Source organism: Macrobrachium rosenbergii, chromosome 6, assembly GCF_040412425.1.
Source record: "Macrobrachium rosenbergii isolate ZJJX-2024 chromosome 6, ASM4041242v1, whole genome shotgun sequence".
Taxonomy (NCBI): Eukaryota; Metazoa; Arthropoda; class Malacostraca; order Decapoda; family Palaemonidae; genus Macrobrachium; species Macrobrachium rosenbergii.
Window position 1 is genome coordinate 37,192,015 of NC_089746.1, and position 26,528 is coordinate 37,218,542.

Below are 26,528 nucleotides of genomic sequence, written 5' to 3' on the forward strand. Positions count from 1 at the left end.
CCGTGAAATTTACTTCCAGTGTGCAGTAATGAAAAAATATTCATCACTAATATTTGAGTTCCTATGTATTATAGCCTATAGTTAAAAGCTCACTTACATGCTCCCAAAAGCAATGGTGCAGTTGTAAAGGAGTTAGTTAGACGTAAGAGATTTGTAAATCTCTCCAAGGAGATACTATATGGCCCCACTTTTTGGCATCCTGGTTTATCTTGTTGCATAATGTAGTGGTTCCATATAAATAGGAATTGGATAGCCCAGGGTAACTACCAGTCTCCATAGATCTTGCTTAGGTCTGACCACTAAAGGCCCAAGTGAAATAGTTGTTGGTTGGGAAAAGGGACAGTAGCTACCATTTGGCCCCTCTTTTGTGATCAAGTTAATACATCCCAAAAGCAGTAAAGCTTGCTATAGCCTTGCATTCATTTTGTAGTTATTTTCATCTCTACTGAACTCTTCCCTTGTCCATGTGTTCTGCTTTTTTTTTTTTTCCGCTTCAAATCATCCTGTTCTGTTGAATCATATTTCAATGGTTTAATGGCTTTTTAGACTTGTCCTTGCAAACAATGATAATGAGATAATAGAATAAAGAAGTTTGAATGTTGCATCTTGTGTTTTTATGTTTGTAAGGTCCATTATTATTGATAGGAAGTGGCTAAAGTTCTTTATAGCTGAAGGTGTCATTGATCATAGAGGAGTTTACTAAAGGAAGCTGTTGAGTTCACTCAAGGTAGTTGTTGTCAATAGCAAAAGAGGTACAGAACAGAGTACTGAAAATTTTGTTCTGTAGAGTGACTGGTTTCAGAGATTACAGTTAGATTATGAATAAGTTTTTTTGAGCACCATAACCCCACTTGACATTTTAGCACCCAAAGTCCAGGTTTTCAAATTTATTATTTTACCTGTGAGAATAGATAACCCTCATCTTCTTTATGTATATACAGTATGTATATAACTGATACAAGCTGATTCAACCATCGAAGCTTGGTAATAAGGTGTTTCACTAAGGGTACATAAGTAACATATTGGTGGTACTGCTATTTACTTGACTGTCATCCTTCAGTTTTCCTCAGATATGCCTATATGAAGACATTTCTCCCATTTAGCCTTTTTCCAAAGATTAGGACTACCACTTCCACACTCCTTGGAATTTGAATATTGGAACTTGGTATGGAACGATTGGGATGTTGTACTTTGGTGTGGCCCCTCAACCTGAGCACATCTGTCAGGTTACTCTGTTGGAGTGCAACATTTTCTCCCAGTCACCAGCCAACTAGAAGACAATCTTGGCACTTTCTCTTCTTAATGTATCTGTAGAGCAGGCACTTCAGCCTTGTAGTGAGGGAGAACTTGGATCCTGCTTATTTTGCACAGTTCAAAGCTGTACCTAATGATCATTCAGGCAAAACTATTGGTCTCAGGTTTTGAGGATGGGGATCTGGACTGACAGATGTCCTTCCTCTTTCTACCTAGAGGACATACATAGATGTTGCCTAAGACTCTTCACTGGACTGAGGTTGGCAAAGTTGTTGCATTGGATGCCTGTTGCAAAGTATTGTTATTACGATTTCAGTACTTGATTTTATCAGTGCCTACAGATTGAATTTATCCCCATTGTAGTTTTAGACGAAGGTTTTCATCTTGGTTTTTTTTTACGGGTATTGGAGTGAACATCTCACAGGGTTTTAGTATCAATCAGAATTGAAGTCTTACTACAGAACGTGATTCTTATTATTTAGGATTTTGATAGAAAATACGGTTTACTTGGGTTCAGAACTAGCTTACAACAGTGCAGTTTTAAAGTTGTTATGGATTATGGCTCTCTCTCTCTCTCTCTCTCTCTCTCTCTCTCTCTCTCTCTCTCTCTCTCTCTCTCTCTCTCTCTCTCTCTCTCTCTCTTTATGGACATTGGCTCATGTACGCCTTGTATCTGGCTCATGTACTCCTTGTATTAAGTATGTTTGAAGGATTTCCACTCAGTAAAACATATTTCATTATATTGTTGCTGTAGGTTAGGCCTATAGACTTTTCTTAAGCTCAAGGAGAGGGTGGGGTTTCGAACTAATATTATATTTAAATATAACTTTATGTGGAAGAAACATAATTTGTGTTAGTTCATTTTTGGTAGTTGATAGCAAAGGATGGATTGTGTGAGATTGGTCTCTCTCTCTCTCTCTCTCTCTCTCTCTCTCTCTCTCTCTCTCGAGAGAGAGAGAGAGAGAGAGAGAGAGAGAGAGAGAGAGAGAGAAACATTTAATTGGGTCATAATTTTGCAGTGAAAGTAGTTATATTAGGAAATTGAAAGTTAGAAAAAAATAGCATTTTACTTGCTCCAATGGAAAGCTGATTGTTTAAAAATCACTGATGTATAAGATACCTTATTTTGGGATGATTGGCTAAAAATCTTCAAAGCAGCAGCATCAATATTGTCTTGATTAAATCACTCAAAAAGTAAAGAGCAAATATCACCTCAAAGGCAAGTTCATTCGTGGAATCGGAGGTGTTGTGTGGTTTTTAAGTTTATAAACAAATGTTTTTTTTACAAAGTTGCTTTTCCGTGCACCACTGAATATTGGTATAACTCACTTCATACATTATCTAATTGCTAGTGATGTCAGATTTGTGTTTTGTTTTGTAGCATTCCAAATTTTGTCACTTTTTTAATTTAAAATTTTTTCTTTTATTTGCTTTTAAATGGAGCCTTTGGCCAGTTGATTTATTTTGTATTATTTTGTCATGATCTGCATAATTTTTGTTCATTTATGGCAGCCCCCACCCCAGGCCCTACCCGTTGCCATATGACTCATTCGAACTTTTTAAGTGTTTTCAGTGTTAGCTGTACTTTGATTTTCCCAAATACATTGTAGTGAATAGTTGATTATTTATTTTTATGTTCATAGTTACCACTATCAGTTTCTGTAATGCGAATTGCTAATGACATTGTGTTCTTTACATCCCGGTCTTATAACATATAACATATATTTAAATGACTTTTTTCTCTGTCAGGTCTATCTGTTCATCTTAGTAATGTTAATTTTTTTAATATTTTTATCAGTCGTTTGTTAGTCCGCTATTACTCCCATTCATCTTCCACGCTTCTCTTTACCATGTTAGGTCATTGAACGAAGTCCATTAAAAACCTGGGTTTTTATTCACTTTACCGAGCTAGATTTTATGTGATATTCACGTCTGGGCCTCCTTTGTAAAGAAAAAAAGGAAATGTCCATATCTCACTTTTACAAATGGACGCGTAATGTATAGTGTAACTATTTCTTCTTAATCTTTGCTCTGGAGACGACTTGCTTGGCCACACTGGTCATGAAAAAAATAAAAATAGGCCATGTCATGTGTTGCGATGGCCAGGAGAGGTAGGGTTATTGCACAGATCAACCCACTTTATATAGAAATGTACAAAACCCCCTCATGCAACTGTCAACCGGGTAACCGTTGGATCAGTCCCGTTCATAGTACCACCATTTCTTATGCAATTGAATATTTATTTCAAGAGTTACTTGTATAAGGTCACTCGCTCTGCCGGATACCGCCAAGACGTGCAAATTTGGACTGTAGCCTGTAGATCAAACTTTTTATACCCGATGTGGTTTTGACCGAACAGCCGACGAATCCTTTTCCATTTCATGTAATACTTTGACTCTTTGTGTTTCATCCCTCTCGTATCTAATCTGTGGTGCAGGATCCTGCTGCGATGTATAATTACTTCTGTCGTCCGCGATGTTGCCTTTAATTGGCATAGCAAAACGTCCTTTACCTCGCTTCCATCTAGTTGTTCTTTTGCTTGCTATCTGGATTTGCTCTTTATTTATGCATTTTCACTGATCTTAAGAGTGATTTTAATAAATCCGAATCAGTAATTATCACTTTGAGTTCATGTTCCATGTTACGATATTTTTCACACTAATTTCGTTCGTGGTCTTCATTAATTAACAGTATAATAGTAATAAGATTGATGGCCTGTCACCGTCTTACTCTTTGAGTTGCGTGTGATCAGTCTTGGAGAGCGCACGACTCAGGGTTTTGGAAAATGTGGTGTATCGTAATTGAAATTTTTGCTCCCATACCTGTTACTTGGGCATCGTATTTTCTTCACCTCCCCCGCCCCCCGTTTTTTGTTTAAATAGCTGTATTGGGTGTTAAAAGTTTTGGACATCTTTCATGCTTACCTCGTTGAAAGGATGAGTTAGAGGTTGTTCACTGAGGTGAGCATGCTTCCCTGTCTTGTCTCTACTTTGGGACTTCTTAATAATGTCAGATGCTCTTTAAATCGCTTGTGGCCAGTGACTGTATTTTATTTAAATCGCCGCTTCGTTCAACCGATAGGTCGAGATACTCCTTCAGGTAGCTGCGCAGTGTCCTCCTCCTCCTCCTCCAGGTCACCCTCGTCGAATGTGGCGACGATTGATCATTCATTCTTTCACCTCTGAGCTTCTGAATTCCATTTTGCTTTCCCTGTCCCTTGTTCCCGTAACCTCAGTTTTAAGGCGTTTGACGATCCCTTCGTTCGTTGATTATATATATATATATATATATATATATATATATATATATATATATATATATATATATATATATATATATATATATATAATGATTTCTACCGTATTCGTTTTCCAGACTCCCATGGTTGTTCCTTTTAATCCTGCCACAGAGCGGGACGCTTGGTGCTTTTTCCGCCGGCGTGGACATTATTATTAATATTATTATTATTATTATTATTATTATTATTATTATTAATCGTGCTTAAATGAAACAGAAGATAGCATTTGATAACCATATAGGGAAGAGAAAGAGAAATGGAGTAGATTACTTATGAAAACAAATCACAGAAGTAGAGCAAGAAGCTGCCCAAATATGCAAATCTTTCCTAAATGTAAGTTGCAATACTAACTCCATTTAATGACGTTAAGAGACAAACCTTCTAATATTCAGTAGTACTGTTGTCCGAAGGCAATTCAATAAAATATCCTAGAATATAGCAATTCCTTTGAAGGCTCGACCATTTTTTTTCAGCCCCCTATTTTTTTTCTTTTATGTCTGGGCTACTGAAAATTGCTTCTTTGATTGGGTTAGTATTAAAACTGGAGTTGCAGTTGCCATAGTAATCGATGGCGAAAGTAAATGATTTGTTGACTACATAGCCTAAGTGTTGAGTTGCATGTTCCATGTGTCGTTCTGTGAACACAACTTTGTCATCACAAAAATCAATGCCCATGCACAGAGGAATCAAGTGGCAATCCTTTTACACTAATGGCTTTGCAAAGGAAACTAAAATTGTTGCCCTATATATCCCATATGTATTTTTTTATGTTTTCTGAACATACACATTTTGAAAAAAAATCCATTGTTATAATTAACACAAAAGAAACAAAGCGAACGGTGCAGTTTTTTTTGTTTACGTTGTTTTTACTCAAGCTCTCAAAGGGTGAATTGTTTGATGGATTTCCATAGATTGAGAGCAGCATACGGAAGTGTATTTTTCAGTGTTGTCATTATGGTATTTGTGTAATTTTAGTTCTATGTTTTTGTCGTTTCTATTTGTAGTTGAAGCAAGAATATTAGTATGATGTGAAGTTTCTAGTCTTGCAGCACGAGAGAGAGAGAGAGAGAGAGAGAGAGAGAGAGAGAGAGAGAGAGAGAGAGAGAGAGAGAGAGAGAGAGAGAGTGAGTTAACAACTTGTTCTGCTTATTCCTTGACTGAACTCCGAATAATGCTGGAGAAGCAAGCACCAAACTTTGTTTTCTATAGAAGAAAACTATTGTGATGGCTGTTTGTCTGTCCGCCCTCAGATCTTAAAAACTACTGAGGCTAGACGGCTGCAAATTGGTGTGTCGATCACCCATTCTCCAATCATCAAACATACCAAAATGCAGCTCTCTAGCCTCAGTAGTTTTTATTTTATCTAAGGTTAAAGTTAGTCATGATCGTCTTCTGGCAATGCTATAGGACAGGCCACCAACGGGCCGTGGCTGAAAGTTTCATGGGCCGCAGCTCATACAGCATTATATCGAGATCACCAAAAGATAGATCTATTATCGGTGGCCTTGATTATACGCTGTACAGAAAACTCGATTGCGCCGAAGAAAGTTAGACGCATTTTTTACTTTTTTTTTTTTTTTATTTATGATGAAATTAGACCACGACATTTCTCACCTTTATGAACATGAAGGGACTTTAAACCGTGTATTTCTTAATACCACCAACACAAGGAAAGCGAGAGAGCACTTTGCTCAGTGTTACGTGATTGTATTGCATGAAGGTGCCATGCCGAAATGTTATCCTTGACATTTTTATAATGTATGAATAAGATAAAATTTTAGTTTGTTAATCAGTTCTGTACAAAAGTAATCCGTTCTCATAACTCAATGTAAAAGGTTTAACTATTTTTCATTTGAATACGAACTTAATTTTATGTTCTTGTATTAACCTTAGGAGTGTATTATTATTATTATTATTATTATTATTATTATTATTATTATTATTATTATTATTATTATTATTATTATATAATGGTCAGAGCAACAAAACTTTATGAAGTGTAGTTTTATATTTTAAAATGAACTGATCTACTGGAGTATTTGTACACTTGTAAGGATGCACGAATGAAGACCGACCTAAAATTCATGAAGTAAAGAAGGCATCGAAAGCATTTGACCTGACTTGCCCTGGCCGACCGACCGAGTGACCCACAGCCTATGGTTACTGATCATTTGATGTCGGTTGCGTCCACACGTGGTAGTCAAGGCAGGAAGGACATTGAGGCCACCGCGGAATTATCCTACATCCTTCGCTCCACCCAGTCCCTCCCTCCTCCCGACGTCCTACTCTTCTCCGGTGATCCCCTGAGCGTGATGCGCTGCGCCCTTGCATTATGTCTTGCAACAGAGCACGTTAGCAAAGCTAAATCGCATTCATGGGCAACTGGCTCTTTCGGGGTTTGGGGGAGGGAGACTGGACATGACAGCGGTGGGGAGTGGGAGTTAGAGGAAGGGGAGAAAGATTCTGGTTGCCGATTGGGAAGAGGCCGGGGGTGTGGTGCCTGAGAGAGAGAGAGAGAGAGAGAGAGAGAGAGAGAGAGAGAGAGAGAGAGAACAAACCTATTGAAGGTGATGGAGGAAATCAACAGTTGGCCAATGCATGTCTCCCTATGGGTTTGATATATATTGCTGGGTTTTGGGGTCGTCGGTGTGTATTGCTTATGAGCGAATTCGGTCGAGAAAGGCTGGAGTCAGGCATGTGTGCTTGAACTTCATATCTGATTTGATATATGCTTAAAATTCTCTCTCTCTCTCTCTCTCTCTCTCTCTCTCTCTCTCTCTCTCTCTCTCTCTCTCTCTCTCTCTCTCTCTCTGGTTTAGTGTCGCTGTATTTGTTTAAGGTTTACTGTATATAAGGGTGTGTTGGAGTTAGCGTTTCTCTTGTCTAAATAGGCAAAAACTCCTAAGTAGATTGTGATATATTGTAGGATTATCGATGCTCCAAATGATTACCCTTATTGCAAGAGGGTTTGTTTATGTATATATAATTATATATATATGTATATATATATATATATATTATATATATATATATATATATATAATGTACATATTAATTTGTCTCAGAAGTTTTTTCACAGACATGTACACATATACGCATGACAACACACGGATACATATATATATATATATATATATATATATATATATATATATATATATATATATATATATATATATATATATATATATATATCACATTTTGTTTTTGTGCTGTTGAGTTACTTAATGGAAGTTACCAAAAGGAAACGAGAATTGCATACTAAAACAGATTGCATGTGTGTGTGTGTTCGTATGTAAGAGAGAGAGAGAGAGAGAGAGAGAGAGAGAGAGAGAGAGAGAGAGAGAGAGAGAGACTTAAAGCTGAAAATAGACTCTAGTAGGAAGGGACTCGAATAAAAGGAGATCCTTCATTTATGTACTGCCAGGATGATCCACTTTTATGGTGTCGTGAAGTCCAAGTTATGACATGGAGATTTCCTTAAAACGACATTTGCCACAGTTACAGAAGAGTTGTGAACGAAAGAATTATGCCATAAGGCGGAAAATAGACCTTGGGAGTGAAAGAGGATCTCTGTTTCATGAGAGAAGGCGGATAGAATTACGAGGAAATTCCCGAGACAGATTTCAAGACTTGAAAAAGGAACGTCATTATAAGACAGTATCCCTAGGGCAGATCACTGAGAATGCTTGAGAGAGAGAGAGAGAGAGAGAGAGAGAGAGAGAGAGAGAGAGAGAGAGAGGGAGGGAGCGTGCGTGCGTGCATGCGTGTGTGTTCGATGAAGGTCGGGTGGTGGTGGTAGCGTGCCTCGTTGCCGGTGGGGGGAGGCGGTGGATGAGGGAGGGGGAGGGAGGCGGTGGTGGTGTGGTGTGTCGGCCATGGCGGTAGAGCCCGAGCAAGGTAAGCTGTGAATCTTTTATCCACGTCAGGTGGTGGTGGTGTGGTGTCGACGGAAAGGTGACCTACCTGTTGTAGTGTTGGGGATGGGAAAGAGAGGGTGCTAAGGGCATTGTTGGTGGGTCTATAGCGGTCATGGGCGACGGCTAAGTTTTGGAGTGGCTGTTTCCCCCACACACGTTCCAAGGTGCAGCTCGCTTCCACTACCTTCGCATGCGCGCGCGCTCTCTTTCCAGTCCCCCTCCAATATGCAAAGGGACTTTCGGCGCACGCACACACGCACGTACCTGCGTCCCATGAGAGGAAAAATAAAAAAAAAGTTTCATCGTTTAAAGAAAACAGAGGGAAAAAAGGTCCGAAAGGCCAACGATAAATATTACTCTCGGGATACATCGTTGCTCTACAGCCCGGTCCGCCTCTGCCTCTCCCGCCGGAATCTATAATAGAGCTCGCTTCCGTTTTTTGTTTATATTTTTGCATTTCTGGGTAAATTGCCCATTTCCGCTGTCCATTCGCGCGGAAATCTTGGTTTTAGTCGATCTGAGGCTTAAACTAATGAACGTTTTTAAATTATTTACAGTATTACGTTCGGAAAAAAATATTTGGTCATTAAGCTTGCAATTGGGATAATGAGGAAATATACAAAAGTTAACATGAATAAAGCTTCATTTTTAAAAATCTATTTATACCTGCATATGTAGTGAACAATTAAATATTTGGGGACAGATAACTAAATTGTAGAATATCTGTTATGAATTTATTTCATTTTATGTATTGTATTGCTATGTTTGTATAAAAGAATGATGAACGATATGGGATTTTTTTTAGTTAATTTATCATGCTTAAAGTAAATAATACAGTAACTATTAGAGTTGCTAATAAGACTTCTTCGTTTGCATCAGCTTTTTTATAGTGAGTTATAGTTGGAAAAGATGATCATATTACTGATTATATTTTATTGGGTTTTAAAAAAAATCTCCCAAATATTTTCTTAACCCATAGGCTTGGCATGTCACTTGTTTAGTAGATCTGATTATCGGTGTCAGCGGCAAGGCTCCGTATTTTCTTATTACTTCTTCACTTAATCATTTCTTCTGTGACAAGTGATTTTATTTCACCATTGAATTTGTTTTCATTCAAGATCTTGATAGATAGTTTTTTAGTTTTCCAACATAGAAAAATTATAATTTTTCTCATAAAAGTTTTTCTCAATTTAAAAAAAAAAAAATTTTCCACTCGGGACTTTCCCACTCAATCATTTTTTATTATTTTTTACTTAGCTTGCTTTTTTGTCTGTTTGTATGGGTCAAATCTCGTAACTCAATTTACGGACTGTTCCCTTCGTCCGATGGACTTGAAATTTTGCATGGTTACTCAATCCCGGTGACAATACAACCTTACATGATCAGTAGGTCAGCAGTGACCTCTAGGGACCCTACAGTGACCTCTCCCAGTATCAGGATTTGTATGAAGTTAATAACCCTTCGGATTTTTCATACCTCCTTTGACTAGGCAGAATAAGTTAATAACTCACGGATTTTTCAAACCTTCTTTGGCTCGACAGGATATTATAGAATATGTATATCACGTTCAGTTTCGTTAGCTACTATCATAAATCGGCTCAGTTTCCGTAAAGACTAAGTATAAAATGCACTGACAAGTAAGAAGTAATTTTTGAGTCACCAGTATTTTAATACAATTAATCATTTCTATAAAAATAAAAGCTTGGGCGCCAAACATGGAAGGAAATGCTACTAGAAAATTTCTTTTATTTCTTGTAGCGTTTCCTTCTATGTTTGGTGCCCATGCTTTTATTTTCATAGACATGGTTAATTGTATGAAAATCCTGGTGTCTCTAAAAATTGCTTTTTACTTTTAGTGCATTTTAATAAAAGCGTGTTAAAAATTTTTTTTTTTTTTTTAAGTAGATCCTGGTACGTTATCGTGACGTTTCCTTCGGTTCAAGCTAGTGCTACAGATGTTGATTTGCTGAGGTAAACTATCGAACTCTTTTTATATACATCGCTATTTTCTACAATAACAGCACCTCTCCCCCCTCTTCCTCCCCCTTCCTCTCTTGCCTTCTATGACCCTAGTGGTAGCAACACCCTCTCTTTTATCTCTTAAGAGTCGAATAGCTAAAAGAAAGACACTCTTGATAAGCTGCCCAGACTAACGTTGACATGCAAAGCCAGCAAAGCGTGTGTGCCTGCGGGAGGGAAATTTGCAGGTATCGAAAGTTGCGGAGAAGATGACATTCGCCCATCTGTAGTAATCTCAAACTCGCTGTTTATGTTTTAGTAATGTTTCCTTTCAGTATTAGTCATACGCATTTTTCTGTTACCCATCCCCAGTCCTTTTCCAACTCTTAAATTCGGTACCGCCCTCTACTTTATTGTAGAAATGAAATGGAATCAAAGTCATTATCGTCGTGGTAATTATAAGTATTAATAGTATTGCAAAAATGTTTTACAAGATATTAATGCTGAACTGATAATTACAATCCTTGATTGTGAGTTTGGAATGCATAACAAATATCTTAAGTGAAGATTATACAACAGGGAATTTCCGAGACCATGCTCGGCTCGCATCAGTCTTAACAAATTTCACTTTCAACATTTTTCGTAGAAGAAGGAGCGTAGCAGGATTCTAAGAGCTCCCTGCAGGTGTATAACTGTTGTTCAAAATATTTTGTGTTAGATTTTAAGCACACGAGCATCATCATCATTGTTTTTTTCAGCTAATATTGTTATAGTAAGGGTGATTAATGTTGTTTGGTTTTATAGTATTCTTATTTTAAATTTTTTTGTTATTATAGCCAACAGTATAATGATAAGGTTAATGATAATTTGTTTGCTTCTCAAATTATTATTATTATTATTATTATTATTATTATTATTATTATTATTATTATTGTCGTTGTTGTTGATGTTGCTAATGTTTTAGATAAGGGTTGTATCATATTTATTGAATAAATAAGTCATGCTTCTGAAATCCTTTTAGGGCGGCACCTAACTCAGAAACATCGAAATTTGTGGGGAGAATGGCCACATCTCAGGTCAGTCTTGGCTTTGAACGTAATGCCGCTACCTCCGCCCAGCCTGCTCTAACCAGGATGTGGATGCTACTGTCTCAGTTTGCTTTTATGGAGACTCAGATTTCAGTTTTCTTTTTGAGTAATCGTTTTCCGATTCATTTCTGTTTTTACTTATATTTTATGGTTTTCTGCATCTCTGTTTTGCTAACGCGCTTTCTTCTTAGCTCTGCATTTCCCATCTTCCAGACATGGGCGTTTCATTCTGTGGGTGATTGCTGGCTATTTCCATATATATATATATATATATATATATATATATATATATATATATATATATATATATACTGTATATATATGTGTGTTTGCATGCTTTCAATGATGAGACTAGAAAAGTGAGAACTGCTTAAGGCAATTTTGATTACTTAATTTTATTATCAGTATATAGTATTCAGTATCTCCTTAATGTGAAAAAAAAATTAAAACTAGAGGGAAGCCTCCTAGGTTCTGGCAGAATGTGTGTGTGTATGTATATATATATATATATATATATATATATATATATATATATATATATATATATATATATATATATATATATATATATATATATATATATATTTCTGGATTTGTTTCGACTTACCAGATGACAATATTTAAGATGTAATTGCTTCATAGATGTAAATCCTGCTGCCTTTGTGAACTTAAAGTCAACTCAAGGTATACGTACAAAAATTGAAAGCGTTCTATTCCATGGTTTTACTGGGTCAGGGAGCATAAATGGTTTTAGTTTCTTTACTCGTTCTTGATGCGTGTCACAGTGACAGAGGTGGTGCTTCTGAGGTTTTTTTCCACGTCATGATGCTATTTTACATCATGTGTATACTGTATGTTCGAAATTAATGAAGATGTTTAGTGTAAAAAGTCCAGAGTAGAATGAGAGAAGGCCCAAGGATACTAGAACATTGTAGTTCTTGATGTTGAGCTAGTACAGTAATAATAATCCGCTAGCCATTCAGTATGTTTTAATACCCAGGAACTATTTTTTCCGGCAATTTGTGGTCCTTAAGGAACTCTCAGTGCATCCGGGCTTTATAGGGACCCGTGAAAAGCTAAGCTTATCAGGCCAGAACTTGCTATAAAATGTAAATCTGTTTCTTTTTATCGAAATAGAAAGGCATTTATATTTTGTTAGATAAACATGAGAAAAGTAGTAGACAGATGATGATAACGCTTGTATACAACACATGATTCTACCAGTTAAAAGTTCTAATATATTTCGAAATTTTACTGGGATTTTGGCTTAAGGCTTTTAATCTACAGTTAAACAGTGACACTGATGGTAAGTCAAAAGATAGAGAAACACGTTCCCCACATGTGATATGTACTCAAGGTTTGTGTTGTATATAATACTGTAAAATTTAGGGCTCTTGTGTTTTTGTTAAATACTCCCGCTGTGATTTGTTCGTGAAAAGACAACTTTGCCTCATAAATTTTTTGAGTGTTGATGACATAAGCATGATTTTGTAAGCCTTCCATTTTTCCTGAAAAATAATTTGCCCTGCTTTCAAGTTCCGAACTTTTGCTAGGAAAGTCTCTCCTCAGTCCTCCGTTACAGAACTGTAATGAAAACATTCTGTTATCGAGGTGATCAGATGTTTGCTGCTTATCTTTCTTTCCTCTTGATCCACACGAGATCACTCACTCCCTTGATTACGTTGTTCGCACTGGATGTGGTCCACGTTCTGAGAGTAAATTTAAAATTGGTCATGTGTTGAATCGTGTTAGGCCTTCCATTATTATAAGCACGTGTTTTACAGTATTGATAGTCAAGTCAGATAATGTTAAACATTGCGCTGCCCCTCCGTCTCTCTACTTTCTTATTGTCTTTGTGTATGAAAGCATGTTTATACATTGGCTGCTGGGAATGCTTCGAAGTTCATTATTCACTCAGTTTTTTTTTTCTTGGAAATGCATATTTGTATATTTTTTCTGTGTTGGAGGTAATCGGTTATTGTATTTTTTAAGTAACAATGTCATTTGTAGATGAATGGCTTTTTTTTTATTTCACGTGTGGGCTAATTTGATATGCTGTAGTACTAGCTACATTTACTACTTTTAACGTTTTGTAATGTAGTTAACAAGTTATATTTATGTTTTACAGTGGCTGTATCAGTTCTTAGACTTGTCCATGGGATTTCTGGATAGTTAGGAGTCCTGAACATTTCAAAGATTTATCACATACATCTAAGGTATCGGCGACACTGATTTATTCCTCTTTCAGCTTTTCCCAGTTTTAACACTTAAAGGGTCTTGGTCGCTCAGTGCTATCGCCGGCGACTCTCTACGTCTTATGTCCAGAGTTCAATTCCTGCTCAAGTCCTTGATAGAATTTATTGGTACGCAACCTGTGAGCCAAGGATGGGGTTTGGGAGGCTGCTTTCCCAAGGGTTCACGTGAATTGATTGGTGGCCTGTCGTTGATCGTGTGTGTGAGCGATCTCAAGTCCTAGTGCTGTTGCTCATTAGTAAGCTTTAAGCTTGGTACTTGAAGAGAAGCATCAGGCAGATCGGTAACAAGGCCTTTATTGATGACATTATCAGTGTTGGCCTAATTTTCCCCCAGCACTGATCTCTGCGTTGGTAAGATAACTGCGATTTGTCAGGTGTAATAAATTTCTTAAGACTTTGCTGTAAGCTTGGACAAATGCTCAAAATGAGCTGTCAGTAATTGTGGGCTATTGGACCGACACTGTATGGGCTAATAGGACATGATCATTTGAGAACAAGACCATTGCCTATAGAGTTTGCAAACAATGTTTTTTAGAATAAACTTTTCCTTTATGAGTGAGACTCTTAGATGCATAAATAACTGTTAAAATTGTTGTAATATTCTGGGTTAATATTTCAAGCATTTTGAATGCTTAGCTAGACACACACACACACACACACACACACACAACACACATATATATATACACAATATATATTATATATATATATATATATATATATATATATATATATATATATATATATATATATAGTGTGTGTGTGTGTGCACAACATTAGCACCTTCATACTCCTACATTGAGGCTCATCAGCCGTGCGTCAAACTCCGTACACACATGTGTATATATATATATATATATATATATATATATATATATATATATATATTTATGTATCATTATTATATATATATATATATATATATATATATATTTTTTTTATATGTATGTGCGTGTGTGCGCGCGCGTGCACAGGTGAACAAATAGGTAATGTTGTAAATGTTGCGCTGCACAGGGTATTCAGGGACCTTTCAGCAGTTAAAGTATTAATTTGGGATTTAGAGGAAAAGTTAATAATAATATATACATATATATATATATATATATATATATATATATATATATATATATATATATATATATATATATATATATATATATATATATATATATATATAGTATATACTAAGGTATGCATATACATGTGTTCTGAAAATGTTTCCAGAGGAGGTACATTCCAAATTATTACCCGCGATTGCTACATTTATCTCTATTCTCTGTTTCCTGGAAGCTGGCGTTGTAACTGGGTTATTCCCCATTTTTTTTGTTATAACCTATTTTTATTCATTCATATCGTTTGATTTGTTTTTGGTAATTATGGGGCCTTTTGTCAAAAGCTTAGTCTTCTTTAAAGGGGGGGGGGGACGGGGCGTTAGGGAAGGAGAGACGGGTCACCTGACCTACTGGTGTCGTTTTAATGAACGCCGACGAATCCGTTGACACCTTTGACTTTTAGCCAGTCTATCAATAGTTGTTTTGGCCGTTTCCTCCTTTAAAATGTCATGTGCTTCTCTCCTTCTCCCCCAAAATACGCAGAACGATCTGTTTGTATGAAACCGAAGATATGGGTAGTCACAAGTAAGATTCGTGTTAGGTGGGTAATGAATATTAAAAACGGAATGATCTTTTTGTAATGTAATGCTTTGTTTTCATAGTGTTGAGAAACTTCGTTATGATCAATATAATCAGTGTTATAACAATCAGTAATATTAATTACGATAGACAAAATGGTCTCGTTTACACTTGAAGAACGATGGAGAGTACGGTATGTAAAACTAATTTAGCAGTTTAAAGGTAATAAATTAAAAATCGAATATTTCCAAAGGACCTTACGATACCTTATTCCACACCACTGCCTTTTACATGATAAATACATCTCTGCTATTTTGAAAAATGAGAAGTAGAAATATAGTAAAACGACATTAAAATATATGAATAGTATACGGTAAATTTCAATAAACATCAAAAGCAGAGAGACTTTTGTAGTAGCGGTACTTCATATTTCACCTGAACTTTTGGTTGCAGTAAATTATGTCAATTTGATGGTTAATTTCGCTGTCCAGAGCATTTCTGAGCTTCAGGAAATCCAGCTCTCCATGGAAGCTTCACCAGCAGTCAGGGGTTTCCCTGTTCCCTCCCATCTGAACTGAGTCGACCTTTGTTAAAGGTCAGCCTCATGCAATGCAAAGTGAACCTTGATGTAAAATTCCCCGGTGAAATTATGGAATGTTCTAGGTTATGATTCTTTATGTGTCTGCTTTAGGACAGACCTGTTTGAAACGCATTTGTTTCATGAACATTTTTTGTTTGTTTGTTTGTAAAGAAATCTTCTTGTAGTGAGAAACTTTATAGTAGTTAAACATGAAGGAAAACCAGTGTATGTGAATGACCGGTAACTGCTTCCCAGTATACGTCTGAGTGACACATACAGTTAAGAATGTGAATGGTTTGTTACATCAGAAAAGGCTGACTGAAATGACACTTGATTTCCATATCAAGAGTAGGCCCAAGGAAATAGTATGGGAAGTAATCAAAATGGGAAAAGTCACAAAAGAAAACTACCGGACTGTGAAAAGACGGGTTTATGAGACTCAACCAAAACAGGAGGTAATATGTTCAATTGAAAGCGTCTTTATGTATGTTATTTTAAGATTTAAACGAGAACGGCCATAAAAATGATCCCAAGGTTGCATATCATTCATTCCCATAAATCATGCTAATGAAGAGAGCATATGTGCTCTTGTCTGTAATTGTCAAGTGTTTCACCATATCCGTAGAACATTTGGCTGTGAAGTATAGAACCCCTATTTTCTTGGTTGTGGTTTATGCCATTTATTCGAGTCATGGTCGTACGCGATGTTCAGTTTGTTCCGTTCAATTGTACGTTTGTGCTGTATTGTAGCATTCTTTGAACAGTGCCTAGCTTCAGGACAATGCTACCTGGTTGGTATCTTTATTTTGTTAGTATCTATAACTTTTCACTCCTATTACTTTTTACTGTTGTAATAATACAGATGTGTTAAACTGTATGTGTAAAATTTTATTCTTTTTATCTGTCTCTTTTTTTTTATTTACGGACTGCTGTTTAACTTTGAAAACCTACTGACGGTATGGGAACATGATTTTTCTGGGAGTAATGATTGTGAATGCTATCACTGTGGTTTATATCTCTCACGGACAAATGTTCGGACAGCTGTTGTGATACTCCGCCATCGTCAGGACACAGGAAGTGAAAGGTTTAAAATTCCAAGTAGTTTCTGAAGCTGAGAGGTTGGACAGCCATATTTGGAGGACAGTTCCCTCCTGAAATATCCTTCAGAGCCAATTCCTACCTTCCTTCAGTTTGACCCTGAGTGAATTAATTTGGCTATAATTTTAAAGTTAAATTTTTAAATTTCTTAATAATATTTAATGTTTGTGAGGTATGGTATTCAAATTAGAAGGTGGCTTTCGTACTGGAATACCTGTCAGATCCATCCCCATGCCTATCATTTGACCTTGGGCCAGGTTCAAGGTTATTCCTAAATAAAAAAAAACTTGGTTAAAATTTTTCTAAATCCAAATAACTTCCATTCCTGCAAGGTATTTTTTTCATAATTTTGCTCCTCAGTTTGGCTTTACCCAAGGTGGGAAAGTATAAACCCTTTCTTTCTGTTTTTGGTTAACGTTTTTCAAATCTTTAGTTGTAAAGACTTTCTTCAAATACACTCTGGGCTGGCATATTAGTGCCACGTCCTTTGTGGAACATTCATTGATCGAAAGGGGTTTGTTATATGAACATGGCATTTTTGAATCTGAAGACTGATAATCTAGTCATTAATGTTTTCACTTTGTATGTATCTCCTAAATCCACCTTTCAGCAGGTTCAGACTTTACTCAAACTTTGTTTCATGATTTGCAATGAATGGAAAAAAGCAAGCTATCGTAGTTGGTGTTTTCAGTGTTAATTTTCCTTAAACATTCAAATCACGAGATTTTGGCACTGATGAGAGACTATAGACGGTGCGTGGACCTGTAACGTTAGATTTTTGAAGTCAGACCGCAGGGCTCTTTGTGCTTTCCAATAGTGACTGGATTGAAGGCATTAAGGACATTTGCAGTTACATTCATGTATATCATGTAAATCGTATTGACATGTGATTGCATGTTGTTACATGAGGAACCAAGTTCATGATCTTATAGAAATTTGGAATATACAAAGCTCGCTGCAACTTGGTCAGTTACATATAGGCTAGTGGTACAAACTTTCATATCCACGCAGTGTTAAACTTTCAAGGATGTAGAATGGAATTTCCAGTCGTGCTCGACTTATAATGACAGATGTATTCTTCAAACACTTGTTTTGAATCGCTGTCTGTTATTTGTTAAGTGTGTATTGCGTTAGTGTTTGTTTTGTTTTATGTTGTTTTGCAGGTTTGTTTTCTTTGTTGATTTTTTGCCTTTCTGTCTTCATCAGCTATTTCAAAACTGTTAAAAGCCTTAGATTTTTAGTTATATGATTTCCATCGGGATTGGTAAAAGATGGTAAAGAAGAGGATGTGAAAACTGTGTTAAGAAGAAAGGAAGTAACAACAACAGTCAGACAACTGCAAAAGTAATAGTATGATGAGCATGATGATTGAGAGATATTGATGAATATCGCCTATGATACTTAAGAGCCAAAGAAAGACGAAGAGGTACCACTGTGTAAAGGTGTACTAAGATGGAGGCATGTTTTACTTTAGGCGCAGTTACAATTTTGGGAACGCTTGCGCACAGGTTTCTGCAACCAGTATGCCTAAATGCTAAATTATGTCTTAGTGGATATGGCAGATATGGCACTTAGCACGTCTTGAGTGTTATAATCACCCACCTTCAAGCGGTGAGAGAATCTTTTCCCGTGGCTGAGAGGATTCTGGTTTTCCTTGCATTGAGGTTGCCTATCACATCACCTTCGCATAAGGATTGTTAGATTCATGAAGAATGTCGGTATTATTTAACCATCCCCTTCGCCCCCACCCTCACCCATACTCATACCCATATACCGATACCCATACCTATAACTCCAAGACTCTGTGGTATGATAAAAGGTTAGGTGGAAGTCACTAAAGCAGTGAGAAGATAGGAGTTGACATTTCGGAAGCCCGCGTGTTGCTCTGAGTGTACTCCTTAGAGCTTTCATGTCACTTTGTGCTAGTTTCGGTTATCTCTTGATAAGTTAGAAAGAAATCTCTGTTCCCAGTGGTAGATGGACTTCTAGAAGCGATTTGAGTCTGCCGCTCTTCGGAACGCGACAACTTCTGATGATATTGAAGATTTTCTGACTTTTCAAGTAAATTTTAGATTTTTTTAATGGAGAAATTCATGAAGTGTAACGCGGAATATGAATTGCGGAGTAGTTCCAAGTGATATGAACAAGTGTTTTCACTAATGGCCCGAGAACCAGGTAATCCTCATGATCTTTACATTTCTCTAAAATTTTGGTAGACACAAGGCCTTGAAAAAACTTCCCCGAGCAACCGTTGATCCATGGGTTTCCCACATTTGTTCATTTCTTTTGAATGTATAATTTTTTTTTAAAATTCGGCTGTGTTGGTTGTGGGGGTCATTTCCGCTGCAGGAAATGTGTTTGTATAATAAAGGTAGTATGAAAGTAAGTCACTTCATTATATTATTGTTGATAGTTTTCATTTCTTTCTGTGAAAATCTTATCAGTCACTGGGTCATTCAAGTGTGTTGGTTGAGTGCAGCATTATTTCCATGACACGAGAGAATTATTTTCGTGCTTTGTATCTTTTGAAGGGAGTCTACTGTACTTGATTCGCTTTGGAGTACCTTGCTCTGCTTTGGAAGAATTGTGCGGTATTCTGACAGTTCTTACAAAATTATTATTGGAGTAAGTCTTCTCAGCCGTTCAGAGTGCATCACAACCTTAGAAATGTACGATGCTTTCAAGGAGAGAGAGAGAGAGAGAGAGGTTGGGGGGGAGGGAAGGTTATTGAAGGTTAGGAAATGGAGGATCATCCTCTGTACGTAGTTACCTCCAGAGAACTTCCATTTATTTCTAAGAGGAGCATGTGTTTTCTCCTAAAAGAACAGGGCATCCAGTATTTCTTGTAACACTGGTAGAAAGGATTTTTTTTCTTTGCACCGATCACCTCTGGGAGACTTTGTATAGATTAATTAATGTTTGATATTGTTTCTGCTCGTATGTATATATAAATTTTTTCCCATTACACCGTGACATTTTTTATATTCACAAATATTAAACCACCAATATCGTTTAAAATCCAATTCGTTTTATCTCGTGGATAATTAACCCCCCAAAGGGAATTATGATTAATAAGTGCTCTGTTACCAGTGTACACACACACACTATATATGTATATATATGTATGAATGGATGGATGTATGTATGTGCGTGTGTGTGTTTGTGTGTTCCAGGATAACTCTGAAAAGCATTGCGCAGTTTCATCCAAACTTGGAATACATGTGACTTACTATCTAGAAAAGAATACTTTGGGGGTAAGACATCATTAGCACCAAAGGGGGTGGGGTGGGAAGTGCTTCCCTGAAACGGCGCTGGTTCTGCCTGTAGACTTAGTTATTAAATAAACTCTACGGGTTCATCATACCTCATTTCGGTATACATATGTCTTACTATCTGGAAAAGAATGCCGTTTAAGTTCAGCCCTGATAGGAAGGGGGAGGTGAGAAGTGGTGAAAAATAAAATGTCAAAAAATGACAGATATTAGTGTCTAATCCATAGTGTTCGAGGTCACAGAGATGAGTGACAGTCCTGATGCCGTTTAAGTACAAGTCGGGCCCCGATGGGAAAGGTGGGTGAAAAGGGTAAAATATAAAATGTCAGAAATGCTGGGCAATGTAATTGAAACAACTGCCTTAATAGGGAAGGGGGAGAGTGAGAGAGACAAAGAGAGTGAGAGGGAGAGGAAATGAGAGAGAGCATAGAGGGGGTGTTAGGGAGGAGGAAGAGGGAAAGAGTGAGGGAGAGAGAGAGTAGAGAGGGTGTTAGGGAGGAGAAAGAGGGAAAGAGTGAGAGAGAGAGAGAGAGAAAGAGTGAGCAAGAGAGTTATTGGCTGTCATTCAGTTTTCCTGGGCAGCGTCGGGTTGGTCATCTAGTATGTATATATATATATATATATATATATATATATATATATATATATATATATATATATATATATATATATATATATATATATATATATATATATATATGTGTATATAATATATATATATATATATATATATATATATATATATATATATATATACATATACATACATACACATACATATATACATACATGTATTGTAAAGGTGTGCCATACAATGAAAGAACACACCAGTTAATGTGCCTTAAATTTTACGCCGTGCTATTAGCATAACGAGGAATCGCATCTCATTCATGTGAGTAGAAATGTAGAATGAGGCAAGAGTCAGAAAAAGTGGAGAAGCTGGCCTTGACCTGCGTCTACTTCTAGGAAATACATCCATCTCGCAACGCCTTGACGAAGGAGTCTTTAAAGTCCGTTTTACACGTGTTTTTTACGGTTTTTAGCATTTCGTTATTTTCGAATTAAGTCTTACCGAAGTCTTTTGAAATCGATGCTGATATTTAAATTCTTTTGCAACGTCCAGCATGACTCTTATAACGGGAACGTTTTTGTTGAAAAATGGGAAAAGATTTTGTTTAAACAATTTTAGGATTATAATATTGACACTTGGTGGGTACTTGTATTTTTGCAATAATTAATGTAAACGTATGGCAGTTTAAATTCTTTTTTACAGTGCTTGCACGTTTTCTAAAATGTGGATTTTTTTAAACAAAGGATTATAACACACAGCTTTGATATATTCTTGCAATATTTTTTAATGATTCCAGTGTGTTTTTGTGCTTGCAATCTAAAATGGTAGTTTTAAAAAGAGACAGATATAGAGAGAGAGAGAGAGAGAGAGAGAGAGAGAGAGAGAGAGAGAGAGAGAGAGAGAGAGAGAGAGAGAGGTGTTAATTTGCTTCTCTCTCTAGTTATTGATAAACCTTTCAGGCATCTTTGGAAGACTAGACTACAGGAAGTTAGGCTGAGAAATACGAGATTTACACTGGGAAATGGAGGGAATGAGAGGCCGTCCAAAATTAGTAGCGTTCGAGGTCACAGTATCCGTAGAGAGGCGTTTGGGTATGCAAAGCCCATAGCCTGCATGCAGTGTGACAAAGAGGCGGTCTCATTGTCAAAGTAGCTCTTTCAGCAGCTTGAGAGCGTGTCTGCAGAAAGAAAAGCAGAAGGTGTCCTTGCAACTCAGTTGTTGCACTTCACAGTTTTGAATATGAACCAGAGTTTTTGTGAGTTTTGACTCGTCATCAAGCAAAACAAAGGGAGGATAGGCCCTTCATGTATGGAAACAGTTGTCTGTTGTGAGTTGCAGATCAATACAGCTGTAGTGCAACATGGAAAAAGCAGAACCGCTCTAAAGAAATTTGGCAGCTTATGAATTTGAATGCGTTTAATTCTGTTATTTAATCAGATTAATGAATGTACAGTATATCTTCACCAAATAAAGGGACTAACTCTATTAAACGTTCTTTATATGTTTTAAGCCCAAAATATATGAACTCGGGTGAAAGTCCAGATACTGAAACATTACTGGGAACTCAGAAAAAGTGTTAGGAAGAGATGACAAGGAGATTTGTGAACTAAATTTAAGGGTTGCTGCTTGAAACGTATGCATCACTAGTTTCACAAGTGATCAGGTCTCAAAGAAATCGAATCGTCGGAGGACGTGAGAAGTGACAGCATGTCTACAGAATGCCTTTCACGAAAAGTTTAACCGTTTCGTTTTTTGCCTTTGACGGTGGTTAAGAAAGTGCCATTTTTTTATTATTATTACTGATAGGTTCATTCGTGAATTGCTTGATATTTCATATTCATGGTCGGTCATGCTACGAAGTCTTGCTCACATCAAATATTTTTCTTCCAGAGAGCCATGAAAGATTTAGTTCTGTCTGAAATTGAAAAAGTTATCTTAAATAGCATGTTTGGGGGGGCTTGCAAAAACTGTCTCTTTAAAATGTTATCCAGAATTCTAGCCAGTATGGGAAAGGAATCTTTCCTTTCCATCTATTTCTGCAGAGCTGTTGTTTTGCCGATTTGGCAGTTCATTTTCATTCGTGATTTTTTACACTGTATAACGGTGTTGTCCATCTTAATTGGTTTGATTTTTACTAGCAATGAACGTTTTCGTACAACTAGTTTCGTGGATAACATGAAACTTCTACTTATCAACGTTCCTGTTAATAAAGTGAATTTGTAACCACCAGTGATCTCAGCTTCACTTAAAACACTCCTTCGAACACTGGTCACGTTTGGCTGCCCATCAACTGTGTGTTCTTCCGGTCTCTTTTATAGAAGTCTGTTAAGGTTTCATTTTTCTACAGGTCTGTGTGGAGTTTGTGAATTTCAGTCAGTCAGTATATTCCATTGAGGCTTAGATAAACTTAGTTTATCCATTATTCCAGTTTAACAATTCCTCCTTCGCTAAGGCGAACCTTTTGATGTTACTGTATAACTTTTATTTTCCCTTAAGGTTCATATAGTTACTGTTCCAGTTTACTGGAAGAGGTATTTTCAAAAAAAAAAAAAAAAAAAAAAAAAAAAAAAAACCGGCATCTACAGAGCACGCTACTCGCAGGCGCGTTCCTAGACATTTTGGGGCCCCGGGGGCACAGTCCCATTTGGGGCCCCTCTAATGGGGTGGGAGGCGAGCGAAGCGAGCCAAAGCAGCAGGGGGTGGGGAGTCGGAGCGGGGGCCGCTGTAAGACACCCCCTCCCCGGGAAGATGCTTAGAATATGACCAAATTAGGATAATTTTAAAGGCACTTGTTGATGCAAATTTCAGAAATTTTATTTCTTAAAACTAGGTATACATTGAATAACTGAAGATCCACTTAATCCAAAATTTCGCAATTTGGGGTCCCCCTCGTTTTGGGGCCCGGGGGGCGATTTCAAACAGGCCCCCGTCAGGAACGCCACTGACTACTCGTCTCTTGAAAAGGGACCTTTAACTTGTTCTGTAATTGCTATAGTTGTGTGTGTTATATACAAGAAAAAATATGTAAGCATCCCAAGGGAAAACAAAATGTTCCGCCACATTAAACTCTAGGTCCCTCCCAAAAAAAAAAGTTACCTTAGTTTTACCAGACCACTGAGCTGATTAACAGCCTCACAGGCATGTGGATGTGAAGTGAAAGTGAATAGAAAAAAAAACCAAGATAGATATAAAAGGAATTCTCAGTAACTCGAAACATGTTATAGGCCTTGCTTCTTTGTGGTGGCCTCTGGTGTAGAGTTTTTGTCTAGCCTTCTTGGTTCGTGGCCCCACGAAAAAAAAAGAGAGAGAAAAGAATTTTTGTTAATGTGCTAGTGGACCTAGCTCTCAGGATTGTCTCTAATGGACTGTTTTGAAAAAGATTGAGCAAAGATTTTTTTATCAACGTGTTAGTAGACCTTGGTCGTAGGATTGCTGCTTCTGTAGTGTTTTAAAAGAAGAGGAAAGAAATTTTGTTTGTGTTAGTGGACCTTGGTCTCAGGGTTATTTCTTCTGTATTGTTTTAGATATATGATTGGGTTTCATTAATATATAGTGTTATGTACCACTAGGTCATAAGAGTATTTTTTGTGTGTGTGACGCTTCCGTTTACAAAGTAAACATTGAGGAATAATTCTATTGGAAAGTGGATGAAGTGATAGATTTTCTCTCTCTCTCTCTCTCTCTCTCTCTCTCTCTCTCTCTCTCTCTCTCTCTCTCTCTCTCTCTCTCTCTCTCAGTTGTATTTTTGATTGCGCCACAGTAGAAAATACTTGGCCGTTTTTTCCCTAGCCTTTCGATTGAACGCATCTGGTAATTATATTTTGGGCCGCTTTGTGGAAACCTTTGATCTCTCATCTTTACGCTCTCGGTTGGTTGATTTGATATAATTTTAAATGTTATTTAATCCGTTAGAGGTAGCAGGGTTTCGTCTGTCCGGATTGATATCGGATGTCCATGTGTGTGTGTGTGAACAATATGTGCTTGCTTACGTATGGAAAGTTGTGTAGTGGGTGTGGATTTACAATTGATACCGCTTTTATGTTCACTTTACCTTGTTGTTAATACTATAAAAATAACTTATTGTGGTTATAATTATTGCCAACACGGCCACTGATACGTCTGTTACTGTTTTTTTTTTGACAGAGTGAAAGTCTGTGGACACGAAAGGTCACAGTAGTGAGAGTTTTATTTATTTTCTAGATTATTTCACACCCCCTTCATTTATTGTATTGGAACCAAGATGAGTTAAGTGTAAAGACAGTCTAGTGCTCGAATAGTTTTGATGTTTTAAAGAACGTGAAATTCACACACACATATATGTATATATACACATACATGTACATACATACGCACTATATGCAAACGCAAAAACTCTAGATACTTGCGCACGCGCACATTGAAACTGCAGTTGGAAATAGTAGAATATTTAAATGTGTTGTCGCTTTCCTCTTCTGTCCTAGCATAAGGTATAAAGGTGAGTGATCTGAGACTAAGCAGCATCACCGACAGAGTTACATAAGCCCGAGTTGTCAGGATCACTGGGCTTTTGTACATGATGATGTGTGCTTGAGTCGGGTACGAGGGTAATCGAGTTTTCTGTACAGCGTAGAATCAAGGCCACAAAAAATAGATCTATCCTTGGGTGGTCTCGGTATAATGCTGTATGATCCGCGGCCCATGAAATTTTAACTACTGCCCGGTGGTGGCGTGTCCTATGTCGTTGCCAGACGCACGGTTATGGCTAGCTTTAACCTTAAATAAAATAAAAACTACTGAGGTTAGAGGACTGCAATTTGGTATGTCTCATGATTGGAGGGTGGATGATAAACATACCAGTTTGCAGCCCTCTAGCCTCAGTAGTTTTTCAGATCTGAGGGCGGACAGAAAAAGTGCGGACGGACAGACAAATAGCCATCTCAATAGTTTTCTTTTACAGAAAACTAGAAACAAAAACGAACAGTCCAGAAACAGCCATTTCAGCCGAAGTCCTTTATTAAAGGGCAAACGTGGCTGCGGCTTCATGTATGTGTCTGTACATACGCCATCGTTAATTAAGGTCACGGAGGGGATTACGACACCAGTCCGGCACTTGGAGTTCGCTTGGCTCTCCTCGGGAGGTGCTCTAGGTGCCTCGGATAAATATTAGTCCTTGCAAGATGCTCTCTCACTTGCAGGAGTAAAAGGGAGGAGCGTGCTGTCGCTTTAAAACCCCTTTGGCAAGACGCGGCTGGTCTGAAAACAGGTGCACGAAGTCTTCTTTATGTTATAAATTTACATTTTGTCTTACTCTTTTTATATAATTGTATGTTTGTATGCTTATACATATTTTTTTATGTGTACGTGTGCGTGTATGAGAGAGACGGGACGCATGATGGTCCAGAGAAACGCGAATAATGAAGGAATAAGGGGTAGAAACTAAATCCAGTGAAATTGATTAGCTTCCAAAAAATGGACGATTATGGAATTATATTGACGTTCGTGGCGGTGATGTGTATAAAAATAGGCGCACGAGGAAGAAGTATAAAACGTTCATGTTGGGACTGGAAGGCATGGGTTATAGGAAAGGTGAAAAGGGTGTTGTAAGTGGATTGGAAGATCATAG

The 26,528-nt window shown here is 37.2% G+C and overlaps 1 protein-coding gene across 1 annotated transcript in view; it reads left to right on the forward strand.

Moving 5' to 3' along the window:
- Positions 1–8,399: 8,399 nt before the first annotated feature.
- The window catches only part of LOC136839449 (uro-adherence factor A-like), a 296,005-nt gene continuing 277,876 nt past the window's right edge, over positions 8,400–26,528 (forward strand). Inside the window, exon 1 of the mRNA XM_067105505.1 lies at positions 8,400–8,452. Coding sequence (XP_066961606.1) covers positions 8,431–8,452 — 22 coding nt within the window. The 5' untranslated portion in view covers positions 8,400–8,430. The remainder of the gene's footprint in view (positions 8,453–26,528) is intronic.